Genomic DNA, 21,110 nt, shown 5'->3' on the forward strand with positions numbered 1-21,110 from the left:
GCTCTGTGGTCAGCATGGAATCTGTTTGAGATTCTCTCTCTCCCTCTGCCCCTCCCCCCACTCATGCTCTAAATAAATAAGTAAATAAATAAACTCTTAAAAAGAAAATTCAGCCTTTTCTGATTTTTCTGGGTCTGACTTTGAAGTCTTCAGCTCACATTAATAAACATCCACGCCGTTGTTAGAGATTACATAGAATGCTCTGTTGCTTGTGAAACCTATCCTCTGTTAAATGCTGAAAGATAACACATCATTACTTACTTAGTCCTTTCTCCATTAACCATGTTTGTCAACTCTACAGTAACAGTCAACCTATCTGGTGTAGCAGAATGTGCACTTTGGAACTGGTTACCAGCATTCGCTTACCACTGCCTAATGGGAAGATGAGCCCCTGCTTTATTTCTCTCTCGGGGAGGATTGAGGGAGCCCAGAGATGAAGGAGTTTCAGACCCATCTCATGCAAGTGCGTGTGTGCATGTGTGCGCATGTCTGTGTGTGTGTGAGGTTTTTGTTGTTAATGGAGGGGTGACGCTTGGTGTTCAGCTTGGGCACTCAGCACTGGAGCCTGTTGTAAAAGCTTTGGCAACACTGTGCAGCAGGTGCTCATCCTACCTGAAGACTAGGCAGACTTAGTACAGTTGGATAAGGGTGCATGGGGGTTCTTATCTTGGGAATAGCGAGAACATAAAAATAGATTAATATCCTTCAAGTGTGAATGAAAAGGATGACAATGGAAAATCTGCTGTGAGCTTTCCACACTTTACAGGTCTAGCTCATTTTGAGAAGTGAAAGAGCTTGCTCCAACGTTCCTTGCTGAAGATAGCCTTTCAGGAAATTATATTCCTTTCAACTGCATCTTCCCTACTTTAATCAAATGCATCGGTGGTAACACAGAATCGGCTTGCCATTTCATGAAATCTCACGTTTCCAGAGAATCAGTTGTAATTGAAAATGCAAACGTGGTCACAGTTCTATGTGGCCTGGCCAGCAGGGTGGTGTGCTTGGATGGTGATTCAAGATAATCCCATTATGCCACAGAGTAAATTTGAGGAGGGAGTTCATCCTTCCAGGTGTCTGAAACACCTTTTCATAAACCCAGAGACACACCTCTAAAGCCAGTGGTAAAAAGGGATGTGACCAAGCCTCTCATTGATGGAGGCGTACTCCCTAGTTGCTGATAAGAGACAACGTTTCTTGATCCCAGGCTGGGGCCTTACCGCCCCTTGGTTAGCTCTGGCTAAATAGGACCTGTATGTTTTACATGGGACAGATTTTGGAGAAGACCAGCCTTCATCGGAAAAAGAAAACACCTAACATGTAAAAGAAATCATTCAGTAATTGGAATTGGGCTTCAAACTGTTGTCACAGAGAGTTACTTTGGGCCAGTTTTGATGAATGCCTAAGTAGCATACAAATGTTATCAACTGCATACAAATGCACAACTCAAAAACACTTGAAAACAGTTTCTCTCTTAAGTAGGTTAAGCATCCCCTCTAAATCTTGCATGCATTTTTAATGTCCTTAGCGCCTCCTTTTAAATAGTGCTAGGTAGACTCCAATCTGTGTCAGCCCTTGTCTGAATCATACTTACACATTCTGCTTCAGCACTGCCGCTGTGAATGAATCCGTCAAGTATCTCCCTGCATTACAGCTCTTCATACATCAAAGGCTCTTTTTGAACTGGGTAATTATAGAAGGGGGGAAAAATGTTTTAGTGCTACCTGAGAGTTCTTATTAATATTACCCTTGAAATGACTAATTATGTTACCCATAAAGATTGGGGAAAAGTATTATGTAACTGACTCATTAAGAAAAGGCCTTTCATCAAATTTGATCCTCTCCACTCTTCCCCAAAGCTCGCCTTTTTTTTTTTTCCATTATTGCATTGATTTTTATGTTGAATGTTTATACACCAGAATGTCTGATGAATGCAACATAGGCTGGCTCCCTCCTGCTTCACAAACTTTGTCATCTCTGGTGCTGGGACGTTGAGCCTGTGATTTAATTACCCCTCATCTTCGGGTAAAGCATGTTGGCCACGAGCCCTAAGACTCAGTCAAGATTTGAACAGCAGCTCTTTTCAAACCAAGGGTTTGAAGGGATCGAGAAGGTGCCCCTGCTGATAATGGAGTGGGAACCTCAGGGGCTTCTCCTTCCTACGTTGAGACTCGAACTCACGGGAACGCCGTGTGTCTGAATGAATGAACAAGCTCCAAATGTCTCAGAGTAAAGGCAGCACCAGGGGATGGGATTGCTGTCTTCCACCAGCTGAAGGCTTGTCATGTGGCAGAAGAGGAGATGAGATGTGTTCTGTGCTGTTCCAAAGTACAATCCATTGGTAGAAGCTCCTGGGAGACAGGCGTTCAGCTCACAACCAGGAGCAATAGTGTGATCGGGCTGTCTCAACGTGGGACTGGCTCTGTGCGAGTGGATGTCGGATGGCCCCTTGCGTTGTAGATAGGCTTCAAGCACCAGGATGGGGCAGGGGAGTGGAGGGAATGGATTTAAGTTCCCCTGAAAACAATTAAGGCCAACTGAGTCCGTAAGTATTTATAAAGGGCCCTACTGAATTTAGTGCCAAGAAAGTGATTTGCTAAATGCCCCAAAATAAAATTGCTTTGTTTTTCCTCACCAGGAGATGACCCATTCCTGGCCTGCTCCTCTCACTGCCATGCATACTTCCGGGAACTCTGAGAAGAACACACTTTCCATCCCAGGACAGGTCAATTCTCTTGCTGCCTCCATTTTCCTTTATCTTGTACCAGTCTTCCAATTGGAGTCTTAAAAATACAAATAGCCTTGGTGTTCTAGTGCCATAAAATCTAGACTCCCGCGGGGCACCTGGGTGGCTGACTCAGTTGAGCGCCCGACTCTTGGTTTCGGCTCAGGTCATGATCTCAGGGTCATGAGATCAAGCCCCGCGTTGGGCTTCATGCTCAGTGCAGAGTCTGCTTGAGATTCTTCCTCCCTCCCTCTCCCTCCCCCTCTTTTCCTCTCCCTGCTCACACTCTATTTCTAAAATAAATAAACAAATAGAATCTTTTAAAAAAATCTATACTTCCTCCTGCCCCTCAGAATGTTAATATAAATCTCATTTTTCCTGAAGGAGAGTCTTTTTTTTTTTAAGATTTTATTTATTTATTTGAGAGAGAGAGAGTGAGCAAGTGAGAGAGTGAGAGAGAGAGAGAGAACATGAGCAGAGGGAGAGGGAGAAGCAGACTCCCTGCTGAGCAGGGAACCCGATGTGGGTCTTGATCCCAGGATCCCAGGATCAGGACCTGAGCCAAAGGCAGATGCTTAACTGACTGAGGCACCCAGGCGCCTCCCGAAGGAGAGTCTTTAAGAGCATATATACACAGATGCTGCTGGCCTGTGTTTTATACTACCTAGAGCCCTGCCCCTGTCCAAGTTACTGTGCCCAGAGCGATAAATCGGAAGAGTGAGCTCATCCCTTAAGACCAACGAGGTGATGTAACAGGGACATCCAAGATTTTTTTTAATTAAAAAAACCTATACTCTTCCCCCTAATGGGTCAATTTTCAATTTTGCGTATCACCTTCCAGTCCTTGCTCACAAGCACACAGATCTTTACACGCCAGCACATCATATTGATAGACCTTCTTCAGTTCTGTTGTCAAATGTTTAATTTTTTTCCTCACCTGCTCCCAGGAAGAATTTTTTTCTCACCATCAGGTTTTAAAATGCCTAAATAACCACGGCTATTTTAATAACACGCTTTAAAAGGAAAAGTAATGTCTTTCTCCCTTCCTTCCTTCCATCCAATTAACCATCCATTCATTCATCCATCCATTTATTCAGAAACCATTTTCTGAGGGCATACAATAGACTTAAAGTTGGGGATGAAGAAAAGCCCTCCATGGGTTATCAGCTAAATGACAAAACAGTGCAGAAAGTGTCTGCATAGAGAATAGAAGGTTCAGAGAAGTATCTGACAGCCCCCCGGGTGTTGAGGAAGTGCTCAGAGAGGTTGCAGCATTTGTAGGATGCCTACAACTTTGACAGGTGGAGAAGGGCCCAAGAGAAGAACACTCCATGCAGAAGAACAGGATGGGCCAAGGCACGAAGAGATGAGGGCTCATGATGGCATGATCCATACTGGGGTGGTCTCGAGTGGCTGGTTCAGAGTCTGTGTAATGGGAAGTGGAGAGACATCTGAACCCCGGGCAAATGAGTGCATCTCTGTAATTTAGACCTTGAATGTCAGCCGAGGAGTTTAGACTTATTTGTGGAAGGAGAAACCCAGTCATCCTTCAGTTTCTAGGGTCATGAGTTTAACAATAACATTGGCCTAAACTGCATTTAGTGATCCCCGTCTGCCTTTGAAAGGGGTCAGAAGTAAGTGAGCAGCAACCTTCTCTGTCCGCGTCCGGTGTGTGTGTCATTCCTTCCTGTATGCCCACTGTCCCTCCTTAGGCCACTCTGGGCTTGGGGTCCTCCTCCCTAGCATCCCAGCCAAGGGATCCATCCAGCCTTTTCAGGCGTTGAATCCAACACTGGTTCAGCAATTGCAGTGTTTTCAGCTGTGTTCTCCAATTTCGGAGATAATTTGCGCAAGTTGCAATTTTGACATTTACAAGTGTATACAATAGAACCGGTTGTTTAAATAGGCTTTTGTAGTAACTGCACAATTTGGAATCAGGCACAATTTGCATTTTCTGCCAATTATCTGTGCTCCCATCGACCGCACGATAAAGGTAGAGGCAACTGGCATGAAATGGTGAAACCAGGAAGGATACACACCCACCCTTTTGTTTCACTTGGTTCCTGCCAAAATGTTGGTTTGAAAGAAAAGTACATCAACAACATAATGCCAGGACGTGCCTCGCCTCATTCTATGCACATACTATCTAGAAAATAATTTAATCCTCATTACAACCCAAAGAGATTGGTAATTCGACTCTCCCTAATTCACAGAGGAGGAAACTGAGGCACGGAGTAAAGTCATGTGCTCCGAATCACCCAACTAATAAATCAGGGAATCAGGTGTTGTGGCGATGTGTTTATCACACAGATTTACAGATGCCTCGGTTCCAATTCCATTTTCCAAAACGTGGCCGTGTATGGTTAATACACAGGCCTGGGTGACCCCCCTTTCCTCAGTGTTTGCCCCGGACCTAGGTGACGCCACCCTCTCAGAAAGCGTTCATTTCGTACATTTATGTTAGAGCTGGAGCAGCCGAAAGGGTGCTGTCTTAATGGCCTTGGGAGCTGCAGACCTGGCTGCTTTTAATCCTGGCTCTGCCAATCGCTAGCTCGGTGGTCCTGCTCCAGTTCTTCTGAGCCTCAGTTTCCCCATCTGCACTATCTGTGTGTGTGTGTGTCTGTGCACGCACGCCTGCGGGCACTATATAATCCCAATGGATTTTTCAGGCCAGGTAGTCAGTGAGTCTGCAGACTTACAAAAACAAGACACAGTTGAAAATTCCCAACTTACTGAAGTTTACTTATCCATCCCAAATTGAAAATGCTGTGCTTTCTCATAGGGAATGGAAGGGCTCACGAGGAAGGGGGTACGTTGCTAAGCAGAGGTGGGGGGGCTAATAGTGTCCTCAGGGGCAGTTCAGTAAAGCCTTCGTGGAGGTAATCGAACTCCAGAGAGAGAGGCTGGCAACTACAGCCTGTGGGCTTTTAGGTTTTTAAATGGTTAGGATTTTCAAAAGAAGAATATGAATAGTTAGGAATATTATGAGTTACTATGAATGGTATGAAATAACATGAGTGATATGAAATTGAAATTTCAATGTCTATAGCTCAAGCTTTCTTGGAATCCAGCCACACTGATTCATTTACGGCTTAGCTGTAGTGAGAGTGGTCACAGCGGCAGAGCTGAGTAGTTACGACAAAGACCGTATCCCACACCCCCCCCCCCACCCCGCCAAGCTTAAAATCTTTAGTACCCGGTCCCTTACAGGAAAAGTTTGCCAACCCCTGCTCTAGAATCTAGATCGTGTGGGAGCGTCTGATTGTGGGATTATCATCAAAGTAATTATTGAAAATGCTCTCACTTAAGTTGGTGAAAACAATTTGACATCATTGTATTCTATTACTAAAATTACTGACGTGACATGTCTACGAAAGAAATGCACAGATCAAAGTTAGGCCCTTTTTTAAAGATTTGTATTATGGGCATCAACAATTATGGCATGAACAATGCAGATTTTTTCCCACAACCAGGCTATTTCCAATCGGGGCTGGGTGTGTTTGTACAGTAACTTGGGTGATATCCAAAGGTGTTTCATTTGTTTGGAATTCTGGTTTTAAAAATCTTACCCAGCTTAACATTAAAATGGTATTAAGGGGCACCTGGGCAGCTCACTCGGTAGAGCATCCGGCTCTTGATCTCGGGGTTGTGAGTTCAAGCTCCACACTGGGTGTGGAGCCTACTTAAAAAAAAAAAAAAAAAAAAGTATCAAGAATACATACCTCCAATGACCCAAATTCTGTAAATAATGCAATCCTCAAATTCATTTCATAAGTCACTGCCCCGATGCCTTGAACAACTGACTGTTGGGGTCTAAAGTCCAGAATACTTGGTTGAAGGTTAAAACTTCAGGCCACCTTCCTGGGACCAGTACAGTGACTGGCTGCATGTGTCACTCTCTAACCAAGTATTTGGTTTATTTGACCGTAGAGCTTGTCATTTGATTCCTAATTGTATACGAGCCCAAACGTGCCCCGTACAATTGTAATGAAGTCCCTTGTAAAAAAGAACAGATAGAAATACTGGTATATAGTGAAGGACATACAAACCCCTCATTTATTGGCATTCTGGGAAAGAAATGAGGTGTTCTGGGTGATCAAAATTCTTGGATAACAAAAGGCCCATCCTTCCATAGGCATCATGTAATGAGAATCATTTTGAGATGTAATTAATATTTTTGCGACTTCTTATAAAAATTCTACTGAATGTGCTTTCGTCTTTCTTGATAACTTAGACATTAATTGTTGGACTATGCTGTAAATATGCCCTCGGGAACTATTCAGATGGGTAGGAATGCCTGCCTCTATATTAAATGGCCATAGACTCCTGTGCTTTGTAAGTTTTGACTTGGCTGTTTTATTTTCTTTGGCCCTGTGTGCTGTCGGTTTCCATGTCTCTGCGTTCCCAGTAGCTCTGGGACTCCCAGTGGCCCCGAGGACTGTTTCCCCTTCCTCGCCATCTATGATTTGCTAAGGATTGGGAATCAAATGGCCAAGCTTGTTAGAGTTTTTCGTCAAAAGTCAGTTCTCTATCAAGTGAGGGTAGAGAAGCCTTTGAGCAGCAAACTGCATGGGCTTTGTGATAGCTCTTTAGTTGAGAGGCCTTTGACATCTCTTGTGGAGTTTATGGTAGTCTTCTGGAGTGGTGATCTTGCTGGAAGTGAAGTCTCCTGGGCAACAGAATCATGCTAAATAGATTGAAACATTCACCTTCCATTAAAGCACAGTGTTATTGTTCTTGATTACTTCTCTTAAAGACAAATGATACTGGGAGTCTAGTTTTCTTCTATAGGGGTGGCAAGACTAGGCTTCAAGACTAGATTACTTACAGCAGTGGTGGACATAACCAATCCTTGTATTTCCTTGAATTCATTGTCTCCCTTTCGAAGCTCTTGTCTTGCAGTCAGCACTCTCTCTTCCATCCCCACAGTGCCGTGCACGCACTGTCTGTTGTTAGAGTGCTTCTGCCTGCGAGTTTGGTCAGGATCCACACAGGTGCACCATGCTCCCAGAAAGCGCCATGTGCAGAAATCTGGGTTTCTCAACATCAGTGAATGAGTCGTGTGCAGGGTGACTTTCAAATCAAATAGAAATCCCTTTAAATAACGCGCTCCACTCACATATTTCAAATGGCTTCCCATACTTCACCAAATCTATAATGAAGTTTTAAGAACACTTGTCTTGTGAAAATGAGATCCATCTATCGAGTGTCACGGTTAGGGTGGAAAATTGGAGTTGTTACTATAAAAGGGAGCAACTGAGCACATCTATTAATTACGGTCTTGTTTACACTTCTACAAAAACCAGGATCATTTGTTAGTTTGAACCGGGACCCCTTTCCTTCCTTAGAGACATCATTGCCTAGCTAAGTGAGAAATTAAACACTTGAATTTCACATGTGTGGGTCATTTGTTCCCATGTTGCACATGTTTCATCAGTCTGATGGAATGGAAGTTATGGTCATGTTGTGGCAGGTTCGACTCACAAGTGTTTATCCTTCAAATAGAGCTAGGGACAGAAGCCAACTTAATGAAATTGTTAAGAGTGGCTTCCTTCTTGGCAAACACTAGGCATGCTCTGTCTTCAACAATAACAGATACACCTTTTGATTCGTCTGTAGCATTTCACTAATATTTGTCTTTCTTGTGTGTTCTTCCTTATAGGAATCCCAACACCTGACCCCAGGATTCACCTTACAAAGTAGGTGTTTTTAAAAAATTCTTAGTCCAAACATTCATGTCATCTCCTCCCCTACTTTCTTCTCTTTCCTACCTAATATCATGAAAACATGAATTGACAATGGCAAAAAGTCATATTGTGATACATCTGATTGGTTCCTTTACTTTTTCATCTGTGATTTATGACAGGATGCTATAAATATATATATATGTATATATATGTATATATATATATACACACACATATACATATGTATATATATATGTATATATGTAACTGGAAGGGCTGCATCTTTGAAGACCGATTTCATTCAGAGTGATCATTTGACAGTAGAAAATGTGGGTTGTAATTGTGTGTGGCCTTTCTTTTCAGAGTGGAGCGACCCGACCAGCAGAGCTTCTACGAAGTTAGTATCGCTGGAGTCGTGAGTACTTGGGTTTCCAAAGCAGGCTTCTTCAGGGGCATTTGGCAAGGAAATGATGCCTCGGTGCTGAGCAAATCTTGTTCTCTCTCCTGCTCCTCGAAAATAGGAACCTTGGCTCATAATAATATGGGGTTCGGTTAGAGAGGAGAATGAGATTTCCCACAATAAGCGAGTAACAGTAAAAATGAATGAGGTCACCATTAGACTCTCTAGTGAGGTAAAACAGGCTGGATTAATAATACCTGGAATATGAAAACAACTGTGATTCTTGACTGGTTGTTTGAACATTATGTAACTTCCGCCACAGACCTCATTATACACGATATTCAGACACCACTGACTGGGATGGAGAAAGGACACGTCTCAGCAGCCATGATGGGACATGAAGTGTTGAGTGGATTGTTATGACCAGTCAGCCTGAGACCTTGCTGTTTGTAGGTCATCTGGTGACTGTATATTAAAGACAAACAAGGACAGCCAGGAAGACATGGAATAAGAGATTACATGACATTGGGTTCAAGTTCAGAAGCCAGGGCCCCGCGATTCTCTCGGCACTGTCTTCATTTGTTATTAATGCTAACTGAAGGAGGGGTACGGAGAAACCAATTTCCTCAGATTAACTGCTGTAGATTTTGTAATATCCATTTGTCCAAGAATGTATCAAGGGAGTATTTCTCTCACAACTTCTTCCATTCCTAATAATGGAAAATGAAAGTCGACTTTTCTATGTAATAGTCACATACTTGAAAATTTTCAAAATGAAATAATTTATGACATTCAAGTGGTCTAATGGCACACTTGAAGTGAATTGCTCACCTTTTGGAAGATCACGAATAATTGCATAAAACAACTGGGAATGACTCCCAAATAGACCATGGCTCTGAGAAAGACAATGGCATTTCCATGTTCCTGGTTCTGCTGAAGAGCAAAGCCCCCAGAGCCCTGACCGCATCGTCAGTCCTCTTGTTTGGTTTTCTGGCCTGATCTGTGCCTTCACATTCAAAGTTCAATTTCAGCAACCAAGAACTCTCATTTAAAGAGGTGAGAAAAAAATAAGAAAGGGGGGAAATAAAACCATAACCCTGAATTAAGGACCAAATTATGTGGAAACATGGAAATCAAAATCGTCTTTGGTATTGTTCATTTCAGCTTTTCCATTCATTGCATCTTGAATTGCCCTTCCCCTTGTGATTCTAGTAAACAATAGATCTTGTTCTCGTACTTTGCCCTTCTCCCATTAAAATGTCAATAGAACTCATGCACACACTTGAGCATTTAGGAAATCAACACAGGTTTCCAGACTTGAAAAAATATAAAAGTATTTTTCCCACTGGAAAATGATCTTACTCCTAAAGCAAGAGTATTAGGCTCCTGCTGTGAAATATGCTGATTTCCATATAGACCAAAAATTCAATATTTCAATAGTTTGTAACTAACAGAAATAAACTCGTCAATTGTGATTTATAGTTAGAGGCTGATTTCCAGAAAATAGCCCTTTATAGCACACTGGAATATTGTGTAATTCAGTAGGACTAAGGTTCTCTATGGGAAGGGTCGATAAAACTAGAAGACACTGAGTCCATTTTATGAATGAGCTGCTTTCTTTTTAGCTGCTGGATCTAAAGACCAATCATTGTCCATCAGACTTGAGCTGGAATAAGTTCCCTTCTTTATGGTAGGGTGTGAGTTTAAGACAGGACAGATAGACTTATAATAATTATTTTTATTTTTAGCTTCCAAATTATTATCCGCTTTGTCATTACTATCACTCTCCCCTATTTTCCTGCCATGTGCTTTTCAAGCCAGCTTCTAGGATTTTCCATGTGACAGTGTAATCCTCCAGGCAACTAAGAACCTTCTGTGTGTAGACAGCCCGCTGGTGGCTCCAGTTTGGTGGGAAACAACCCCAAAGTTGCCCCTGCTGCAGGAGAGACACGTTCCCAAGGCCGGCAAATGTCCTGGACATGCTCCCGCCACTTACTGCAGGGAGAGAGATGAGAGTCTTGCAAAGCATTCCTTAATTACTGGGATACTTTATTAGTTTTCCTCATCTTGGCTTCTCTTCCCCAGTTGATGAAATGCAGATCTTCCATTTGGGCCTGGATTGTTTGTGAGGACTGCACGCACGGGCAGCGGGTTCCAAAACTGATCCAAGTGTGTCCGAATCCAAACTGGGAACCAGCCAGGCTCCCTCTGGGCCTGACCCCAGCAGTCTGACTGGCTTTTGGAGAACCAGGTCTTGCCTCGCTCAGTAGATTTCACTTTTTCTGGGATGTCCATCCACGTGGTGGCATCCTACCCACTCTGTCTAGAACTCTCACTGCCTGTGAGGCAAGAGCATTAGACTGGAGGAGTTCCAAGACCTGAGTTTGCATCTATCTTCCATGGTAGTTACAGTACTGGAGGGAAAACACTGACCTAGAATTCAGAGAATACGAGTGTAAATCATGGGGAACTTTTTATTTCAAAATATACAGATAGAGCCCCCTAGGGAAAATTAAGCAAATTAATGAGCTATGTGTATACACATAAATGTACACACACAAACACTTTCCAGAATTCAAATGTACACAGCTATACTCTAAAAAAAATGTTATACTCTTCAGTAATTAGACTTAACAACATAAAAGTGCCTTTCCCTTTAACCCTTAATAAGTTCTAGAGGAAAGAAGACCCTCCGCCTCTGTGAGTCTTGGAATAGGCCTCACCCAGGGCTTCTAAATCCAATGGAGTTTCTAGCCTCCTTCCAAAAAGGTCTCTCTCCCAAAAGAGGGTGGGGCATGGGCATCTGAAGGCCAAACTGTATTTTTCAGGGCTCTAGAGTTGTATATTTGTACAATAATATAATGTTCGTTCTGCCTCTGAAAGATCCATTTATTTCCATTATGAGATTCAGGGATTGAATGTACACACCGGACATTGTGTTACTTTTCTAGTTTCTTAATGAAGCCATTAAGGACTGATGGAGGAGAAAACTGAAACCAAACCCAAAGAACTTGGATTTTCTTTGTCGAGTTGGATTGCTTCATCTAGTTTATAACATCTTGTCAATTCCTTGTCAGTACAGTGGCTTTACAAAAATGCATGACCTTGTTGGTCTTTTATGAGCCGTCCTAAATAAGAACAGGTAAGATGCATTCAGTCACCTGAGAAGCATTATCAGACAGCATCCATGTACTCGAGGGTATCCGTGTAGTCGGTCCTTGGAAGCTCCAAGTATCCAGTGCCTTTGTTATACTTGGTTGTTAGCATCTGGACCCTGTCCAGTTGGAAACCCTCCAGACCCCCTTTTAATCAAGCAGCTCCTATGTTTTAAGCCATGCTCTCTCGAACGCCTGGATGGTTTCCATAAAAGCCCAATATGAAGGCAGATGTAGCTATAATGCTGTTCTTGCCATAAAACCAGTTCTTTCACTTACGGTATTAGCTACAGGTTTTCAAACATCCCAGCCATGGACCCGGAGACTTGATGAAAGGCCTTGCAGAGACAGACTAGTTGTGGTCAGTCTCTGTTCCCCTGTGGGTGATGGGTATGTTTGCCACATGAATGGATCCTTGAAGGTAGCGCTAGTTAGGAGGAAAAGGAAACATTTTGGCTATGAGGGCACAGAAGGGCCGAGTTACACTGCTCCTTGGCAGGCAAGCCTGAAGGCAGGCCTCTTCTCTCCCACCACGCTGCCCTTGCTCATGGGCTCTCGTGAGTTCAGGGATTTGGAACACCCCATTTGGCATGTTGAATGTGGAAGACTCGGACAGCGGAAGTTAGTAGGAAGGAGGCCCACAGTAAATTATACCCAAACCCGGTAAAATTGCTTTAAATAAAGCATGAGTTCTAAACTCTATGTGGTAGGAAGAGTTCCTTACCACAGAGACTAGAAAGACTAGTAGAATGTTTTCCAGTTTATTATAACCAATAACAAGCATTACATTATTTCTCAGGTGAATTCTGAATTTTTTTAACCCCCCCCCTCAAAAAAATAACTCACATTCATTACAACTCTGACCATCCCACCTAAAATTTTCTCATTGAAAATGTTTCTTTCGAGAATCTGATTTGAGATTCGAGGACTGCCAGGGCTTCTTGTGGAGCACTAACCTACGTCCCTAGCAATTTCATATACTCTTCCATAAGTAGATGTTTGGTCTGCCTTTTCGATACAATTCTGGTAGTGAAGCAACTGTGTCATGAGGCAGGGGGAAGGGGGCTGTGATTTTCTTAATCGGATGAATTCTTAATCAGAACACGTGATTTGGCACTTGGGAGTTTGGACATGCTATTGAGGAGTGTGAGGCTTACGCGCGCCCGACTCAACTCTCCTGATGCCCCGGTCATCTTGACGGCTTTCCTTAGTTGTAGCCGTTCTGGTTTTCAGGCCCAGACGTCTGCCAACTCTTGCTTTGTGTAGGCCCTGCCTCTCAGAGCTTGCCAACTTTTTCTAAGGACTTAATATTTTTTTGGATGTTCCCCACCACATCAGGGACAGCCACCTGGGAGCAGAGAAAACAAAATTTGGCAGCCTGTTCAAGCTGTGAATTAAAGGTAATTCACAGTTTGAAATGAATCAGCATGAGGTCCTTAAGAAGAGTAATCAGACATCAAGAGGATTTTATTTTGAGGATTGTATATTGGCTAATGTGACAACAAGCAATATTGGCATTTGGAATGTTCGCATCAAGAAGCGCTGAAGCTGCTGGTGCTTGACAGGCGCCAAGACTGAAAAGTGAGGCTCCTTCGATGGGAGGAGTGGGTTTCCACTTTCCTGACAGAAGCTCAAAACAGGGATGTTTTTGAGCAGTTAACATAAATCTTGAAAGATCAGATTTGACTTTCGTGTTGTTCACGTACCCAAGATTCGTCTGTTTCTGGTGGATTGTGAGAATCTGTAATTAGAAGCCAACATCTCCTTCTCTTTCTCTCAGGGAAAAGTCAAGTGTCTCTTTTTTTCCACCTAATTTGCATCCATATTTATTCATTCATTCAGGCTTTCGTTCCTTTCAACAAAAATGCATGAAGCCCCTAGTGTGCAAAGCTCTGGGTGAAGCACTGTGGTGAATTCACATGTCCTTCCCTCCAGGAGGTCCCAGTGAAGGTTACACTCACGCTGATAACACCAATACCTCAACTAAGCCATATCGACTGAGAGGCTACTATGTTCTGGGCACAAGCCTTATGGGAGTCACCTCGTTATATTCCACAGGGGCAGAACCCAAAACTCGGAGACATTGAGTGAGTTGCCCAAAGAGCTAGAGTAACAAAGCCAGAACAAGACAGACTTCAGAGCACCTGCCCTTAACCTACACTAAAGCCATCCCATGGACACTTTGGAGATAGCCCTACTGATTTCCAGTCAGTTGTGATCTTGCCCAGGCATTAGGCCAAAGTGGACTGACCACCACTGCAGGCCAGAATGGTCACTGTCAGTTTGGTTTATATCAGGGAATGTATTAGATCTTAAAACTGTTATTGCGAGGTCTTGCATATGATGCACGTGTAGACATGGACGCCGTATAGGCGAGCACGGGTCTGTCCTCAGCTCAGGGCGAATGGCCCAATTGTATCATTGTGCCCGTAGGATGCTTCCTTCAGAGAGGCAGAAGGATCTGTGCCTCTGAGGGACTTACACCACCATGTCAAATCCCTGGGAGGCCGATTTCTGTGACCTGTGGTAGGAACAGTATCTCTCCAGAAAGCTCCATTTTGCCATATTAAAGCAAACAGAAGACAGCTGATACTTAGATGTGTTTTTATGAGAGGCTCAGCCATCGCCTTTAATGCACCAACCTGGTTGATAATTGAAACATTTCTATGTGTCCTCAAAGTGGAATAATGTTAAAAGCTATTCCCAATGTGATCAACCAATGGCTTATTCCCCAAGTTCTCCTTGTTGTTTTGAACAGTAACTGGGAGTGAAGGAAGTAATGCTGGTGGAAGGCACTGAAGTTAATAAGCAAGGCACCAAAGTGAAAATAATTCCAGTTGTACAATTGAGTATAATGTGATCACACGCACACACGTGCCCATGTACCACATACTCTGTATTATAGAGTATCAGGTCCCTCTGATTCTGTCTAGTCTAATGAGATGCACGCACACATATGCATCCTCTTTTTTCAGTTACTGCATTATAAATCGCTACAACCAGGGCTACTTTCCTGTGCACTGTGATTATTTTTTTTTAAGAATTTTTTTTTAAGATTTATTTATTTATTTGAGAGGAGAGAGCATTGACCGCAAGTGGGGGGCAGGACAGAGGGAGAGAGAGAGAGAGAGAATCCCCAAGCAGACTCCCCCCTGAGTGTGGAGCCCAATGTGGGGCTCGATCCCATGACCCTGAGATCATGACCTGAGCTGAAATCAAGAGTCAGACACTCAACCAACTGTGCCACCCAAGTGCCCCTGTGTTTCATTATCATAGACTCTCACAAAATGCATTAGCCTCACGTGAGTATCACAGCAATCCCATTAGACAGCCACAAGTGAAAGGAAACCAGGTTGGGCTTGGGGGAAAATACTTGCCCGACCTCCCCCAGCTAGAGTTGAGGGAGCTGGGACTGGAAGCCAGAGTTCTGCATGCCCATTAGAACATGCTGCCTTGTTCCCAGATTCCCCAGATGGCTGCAGGGCTGGAGCACATCAACCAGAGTGCCGACCAGTCTTCCAGGTGAAAAAACGATAGCAGTAGAAACGATAGCAGAAACAAGCCCCTGGATCATTCCCAGGAATTAAAAAGAAACAAACAGACCAACCCAGCTAAGGCTGGAGTAGCTGAGAAGGAGTATCTGCCCTGCTTCCAAACTATTCATTCTTCTTTTCCATCCTATCAAGCATTTCACAAACAGCCAGATCATCTGCCACAATGACGTTATCGGGAGCGTTATGTTTAAATGGTCTGCTCTTGACACCTTCCCAGAGCTGCTAAAAGCCCTTCCATTTTACTGACGAGTGGGGAACAGTGTTGGTAGAATACTGCAGATGCTTGCACAATTCCAGCTGTAAAATCAGTTGAAAAATCTGACAAATGCCTTTCTTTGTGGTCATTCCATCCACATCCATAATGAGGACCCAAACAGGAGAAGGTCTCAAAGCTATTTGATTGACATTTTCAAATATGCTGCCAAGATGGGGACCCAGAAGGACAGAGGGATGGTATGCCTTGTAAATGCAAATGAATACAGTGTCTTTTCTTTGCTACCTCCCTGGGATCTTGGCACCCAGTATCCACCAGGGCAGCCCCTAATACACCGCCTGGTCCTTAGCTCAGGGGAAAGGGGATCTAGGAAGGGGTGAGGGGTGGAAGGTAATGATCTGCCCAGAAGCCAGCCTATAGTTCTGCCACCTCGGTTGCCCAGTTTCAGGACTAACCCCATTTCTGCATAGGTTGCCCAATTCTTAAAATTCCAGACTGGTATCTTGATATTGTAATAACATGAAGTTATTTCTAGATTTTCAAGAGAAAAATCCCCCAGAAGTCCCTTATACTCATAATATCTAGAAATTGTCTAGGATATGTGGAAGTTGAAAATGTTATTCTAGGTGTCTCCAAAATCAGTTTTGTGTATCCTTTAGTACAGCAAGAAAGGAAGCATAGAAACTTGCATGTGAACTTGGGTCGTTCCAGCCACCACTTCCGGCCACCTTCTGTATGCCCTCGCCACCTCTCCCAGGCTTGTCCTCTCCAGGTTCTCACCCCAAACAGCCATGTCCACTGCTAGTGCCAATGCTGGGGACCCAGCCTGCCCGGCGTCCTTTGCCCTGTGCCCCTTCTCTGCTTCAGCCACCCCACCACCCTTCATCCTACAGCCACTTTGTAAGAGTAAACCAACCTTGCGGAGAAGGAGATTTCCTCTTAGCAGGTGGATGACGTGCTCAGGATCACAGACCTAGTTCGTGACAGAGCTGGAATTTCACTCTAGGATTCTTGTATTAAAAAACTCAGACTTTTAGCCCTTATACCATACCTGCCACACCATATCACATTTCAGTTGAACAATCACTAATCGTTAAGGACGAAGGCAAATAACACTGCTAATAATAATAATGCTTTCTAGTCCCATGATGCTCTCCATTTCTACACATACTGTTACATTTGGTCTCTCCCCAGTCCTGGGAGCCAGGAGGTGGGGCGGCTCAGATCCCAGCTCTCTCACTTCTTGCCATGTGACTTCATGACGTCACTTGGTGCTTCTCCGAGCCTTTGCTGCATCATATATAAAATGGAGACTCGATATTCCTCGGATTCCTTAGTGAATTGTGCTTCTGTCAGATGAGCTCATGAATGGAATTGCAGGCAGTTATTTGCATTACTTCTCTCCCCATGGTAGGAATGAGGCAAGTCACGCTCGGGGGGCTTGAGTGACATGCCCAGGCTTGCACAGATCATAGTGTAGTGTTGCCAGGCTCAGTCCCAAGCCTCTTGAGCCCTAGTTGAGTGCTCTTTTTGCTAATATCTGCCATTGTTTCTCAAAAGTGTTGCATCAATGTGGTTTGAATCAAAGGATCGACGCCCAGTGCTGACGGAGAGCCTTTGACTTAAAATCAATCACTGTGTGTGCCACTCCTCTCCTAGTTAGATTAGCCATGCCCAGCTCATTTCTGGACGTTTCGCCACATTGATGACAGTGAGTGCATTTTCCCACCTCCTCACACCCAAGGTATCATTTATTCAGTTTAGTGATAGTTTGAGCATTTGTGGAAAAATTTGAAGACGTTCCCCCCCAATCTCATACATGTTATAACCTCACTTAGAGCATGCAGTTTGGGGTTAGGTCCCCCCTTTATCTTCCTGCTTTTTTCGGGGTGCTCTCTTACTTTGAGATCAAAGAGGACCTGAAGCCTGTGATCTGTCTTGACCTTTCCTACTGGATTAAAATTCCAGGTTGCTATTGTGGTAACCATACCTTGAAAATTAGATCTTGACAGTCACTACAAAATTTAAAAGTGCACTCCTGCCATGAACTTTGAAGAAACATTGCTTACCATTGTCAGCGACATCCTCTTAATTGAAATAATCTGCCTTGCCTTCTGCTAGAAAGAGTTTGGGGGGGGGGCGCAAAAAGATTATATCTTGACGGATTTTTTTAACATAAAAATGGCTTTGCTTTGAAGCAAAGCTGTTTTCTGCATGAAATTTAAATCAACTTCAGCTCAATTTATACTATTCAGAGAGAACTGTGATATTCGGGGTGGCAGGAAGCCAAGATGCACAGTAAAGATGTAGAGACACTGAAAAAAGCTACTTCTGGGGGTCCATCTCGGACAAACCTCCATGGCCCTGGGGTTCCAAATGGCAGCCACTTGCGAACCACAGACTGTGGTGCCCGGGGCTCGGTGCTGTAGGGAGATGCACAACAGCCCCACGACAGACTTTCAGATCAAGAGGGCAAGCAGTCCCTGATTTGCCCCGTGGCACAAAGAGCTTGAAATCATATCGTTGCTCCCAAGCCAGGGAAATGAAACAAGCAATCCAGGGTATCTCGCTTGTGAAGAAGATGAGGCATTGAGGTGTTTGAAATTTCAGGGATTCTCTGGCTGCCCTTCCCTTTCGAATTTCCCCCAAGACAAGCACATCGTGGTGTGTCTGGCTTTATAATTAGTTGGGGGCTCTGTCTGTGGTTCCATAACAGGATTTTTTTTATTCGACTGGGCTTTTAAAATTTCTTTTTTGACATTCTCATAACAGGATTTCAACGTGTGTTTCCTACACAACACATAGAAAATCTCTCTCTCAAACTCTCTGAAAGGAGCAATTTCAGACAGAGGTGATGCTCTCGCTCTGAGAAAATTGGCATACTCGTTCCCACACAGCAGATATCAAACATTTAACCTGCTGGACGGTATCAGGTAGTTGGGAGTGAGGGATGTGGAGCAACAGAAGACCGAGGGGTAGCTCAGTCTGAAGGCCCTTGGGGGGATGGGGACACTTGAGAGCCTCTTCATTCTGGCTTGGTCAGTCTGTGTGCCGAGGAGACTGAGATAGTGCTGAGTGGATCATGATATTCCTCCAAACCCAAGGAATGTCCGGGAAAGCCTAACCAATAGTCCCTTCCACTCGTGAGGACTGTCAAGCCCCCAGGTAGCATCTTTAATGGAATAGGTCCACAAGTTTGCGAGCTGCTTAGGGGGTGCTATGGATTTGCCTGCATGTTCTCGCAGCTGATACAAGACCCACTACACAGGAGGTAGCCAGCAAACGTCATCGAGTGACTGGCAGGTAAAGGATCCAGAAAGCAAGAACAATCCAGAAGGTGTCAGTTCTTTTAAATTAATATTAACATTTTGACATATTTTATTCTTCTATTCCTCAATCCACATTGAAGAGGTAGTATCATAAGAAGAAATATGAAGACACATGGGTGTGTCTGAATAGAGTGGAAAGCAATATAGTGTAGAGATTGAAGTGGAAAGGCCCTGGAGGCAGATTGCCTGGGTCCAAATCCCAGCTCCACCATCTTTAGTCATGTGATCTTGGTCAAGTCACTCAACCTCTCTGTTACTCAGTTGTCCTCATCTGTAAAATGGGATGGTAATAGCACCTACATCATAGGATTAAGTGATTGAAGTGCTTATTGTGGTGCTTGGTACATAGAAAGTTCTCAGTAGACATTAATTATGGTTATTAATTATGCTCATTAATTATGCTCATGATTAGTACTGTCATTATTACTGAGTGCTCCGAGCCACTGTCCTTTGCAATGTGTTCTAGTCTTTGGCCCCTCAGGGAGCCTTTCACTCAATTCCCTGAGCTGTCCCAGAGGTTCCCAGTTGGAGCAAGACCTCTCCAGAACTAGCAAACCCAGTCTACATTGAACATTTCCTCTGTTGACCCACCTACCCCAGCCACCGAGGATAAAAATGACCAAAGGCTAAAATGTCTGGAATGCATACACTTTGGGTACTAGGCACATTCTTCTTCTTCTTGGAGCTCGTCACAGCATCGTATCACAGCCACAGTGATACTTTTAATTCTGTACTAGTTTTTAAAAATAAAAGGGACTTCTTGGGCGCCTGGGTGGCTCAGTTGGTTAAGCGACTGCCTTTGGCTCGGGTCATGATCTCGGAGTCCTGGGATCGAGTCCCACATCAGGCTCCCGGCTCAGCGGGAAGCCTGCTTCTCCCTCTGACCCTCTTCCCTCTCATGCTGTTTCTCTCTCGCTCACTCTCTAATAAATAAATAAATAAAATATTTTTAAAAAATAAATAAAAATAAAAGGGACTCCTTAAGTGCCAGGCACTACATTGAATGTTTATATCCACTAGCTAATTGAATAGTCACACCCCAATGAGATGTAGGCACTGCTGTTATCCACATTTTACACAGGAGGAACTGAGGTTCATGAACTGAAGCGAAGTTCTCACAGCCAACGACGGTGGGTTTGTGTCCTGAACCTATGTCTGGCTGACTCCAAGAAGAGACCCCTGAACCTTGGCCTTCCTACCTACCCATGGAATCACCAATCCCAGAGCCCACCTGAACTCGGTTGTTTGGGGCTATCGCAGTACCTACCTCCTCAGACATAACCGAGAGAACAACAGAGGACCAGAACTTGACCAAAGACATTCTCTGCCCCCGATGCCCAGGATCGCCTCTCACCTTTTATAAAAACGCCACTGGAGTAATTTCCTGAGTCAATTGTGGGTTGCTTGGTTCACATATATACGAATAACTGCTTCTGAAATATTATAACAAGCACATTGGCAGTTGAACAATCAGAACAGAATCCTTTTCTGAATTCCCCCCTTTTTTGCATTCATAAGGGGATTTGTCTGAATCAGAAAACACAGGAATAAAATTTCATGGGCTAGCCCCTGCCATTCTGTGAAATAAAAACTCTATTCCCTTGCCTGGACAAATCATTCCTGATGCTGCATCTCTGCTTCTGTTTCCTTAGTCTACAAAGACATTTCAGACTCTGCCTTTAATTATGATCGGGCTTGACTATGAATCTCTTGAGAAATAAGCTTGTTTTTGCTGGGAGGGAAGGTAAAATAACATTTAAATAGGTTTTAAAAATAAGAAAGAAATCTCAGAAGACGCACTGTTGTAGAACACACCGTATATCAAAATATATAAGCACGTAGTTGTAACAGTGACTTAGTAAACACATTGCTGAGTGAACTATGAAAAATAATCCACCGAGGTGCTATTTCCCTTACTCCTAAGTACTGAGTTAAGAGAGCATTGCCATAAAGTAGATATGCACTGTTTAAAAATATTTGTGTGTGGGTTTTTTTGAATATCTTTTTTGGACCCAATAGACTAATTTTTTTCTTGCCTTGCTAGGAAAA

The 21,110-nt window shown here is 43.7% G+C and overlaps 1 protein-coding gene across 3 annotated transcripts in view; it reads left to right on the forward strand.

Annotated features, from left to right (window-relative positions):
* AFF2 (ALF transcription elongation factor 2) overlaps positions 1-21,110 on the forward strand; it is a 453,393-nt gene that overhangs the window by 300,338 nt on the left and 131,945 nt on the right. For 2 of the 3 annotated variants that reach the window (XM_064574649.1, XM_064574647.1), the window contains 3 exons: positions 2,636-2,722; positions 8,385-8,421; positions 8,773-8,806. In XM_064574649.1, coding sequence (XP_064430719.1) covers positions 2,636-2,722; positions 8,385-8,421; positions 8,773-8,806 — 158 coding nt within the window. The remainder of the gene's footprint in view (positions 1-2,635; positions 2,723-8,384; positions 8,422-8,772; positions 8,807-21,110) is intronic. The other variant, XM_064574648.1, reaches the window with a different exon arrangement.

This window comes from Mirounga angustirostris, unplaced genomic scaffold, assembly GCF_029215605.1.
Source record: "Mirounga angustirostris isolate CCGP_5_RB_7025 unplaced genomic scaffold, mMirAng1.0.hap1 SCAF_11, whole genome shotgun sequence".
In the NCBI taxonomy this organism is placed as follows: Eukaryota; Metazoa; Chordata; class Mammalia; order Carnivora; family Phocidae; genus Mirounga; species Mirounga angustirostris.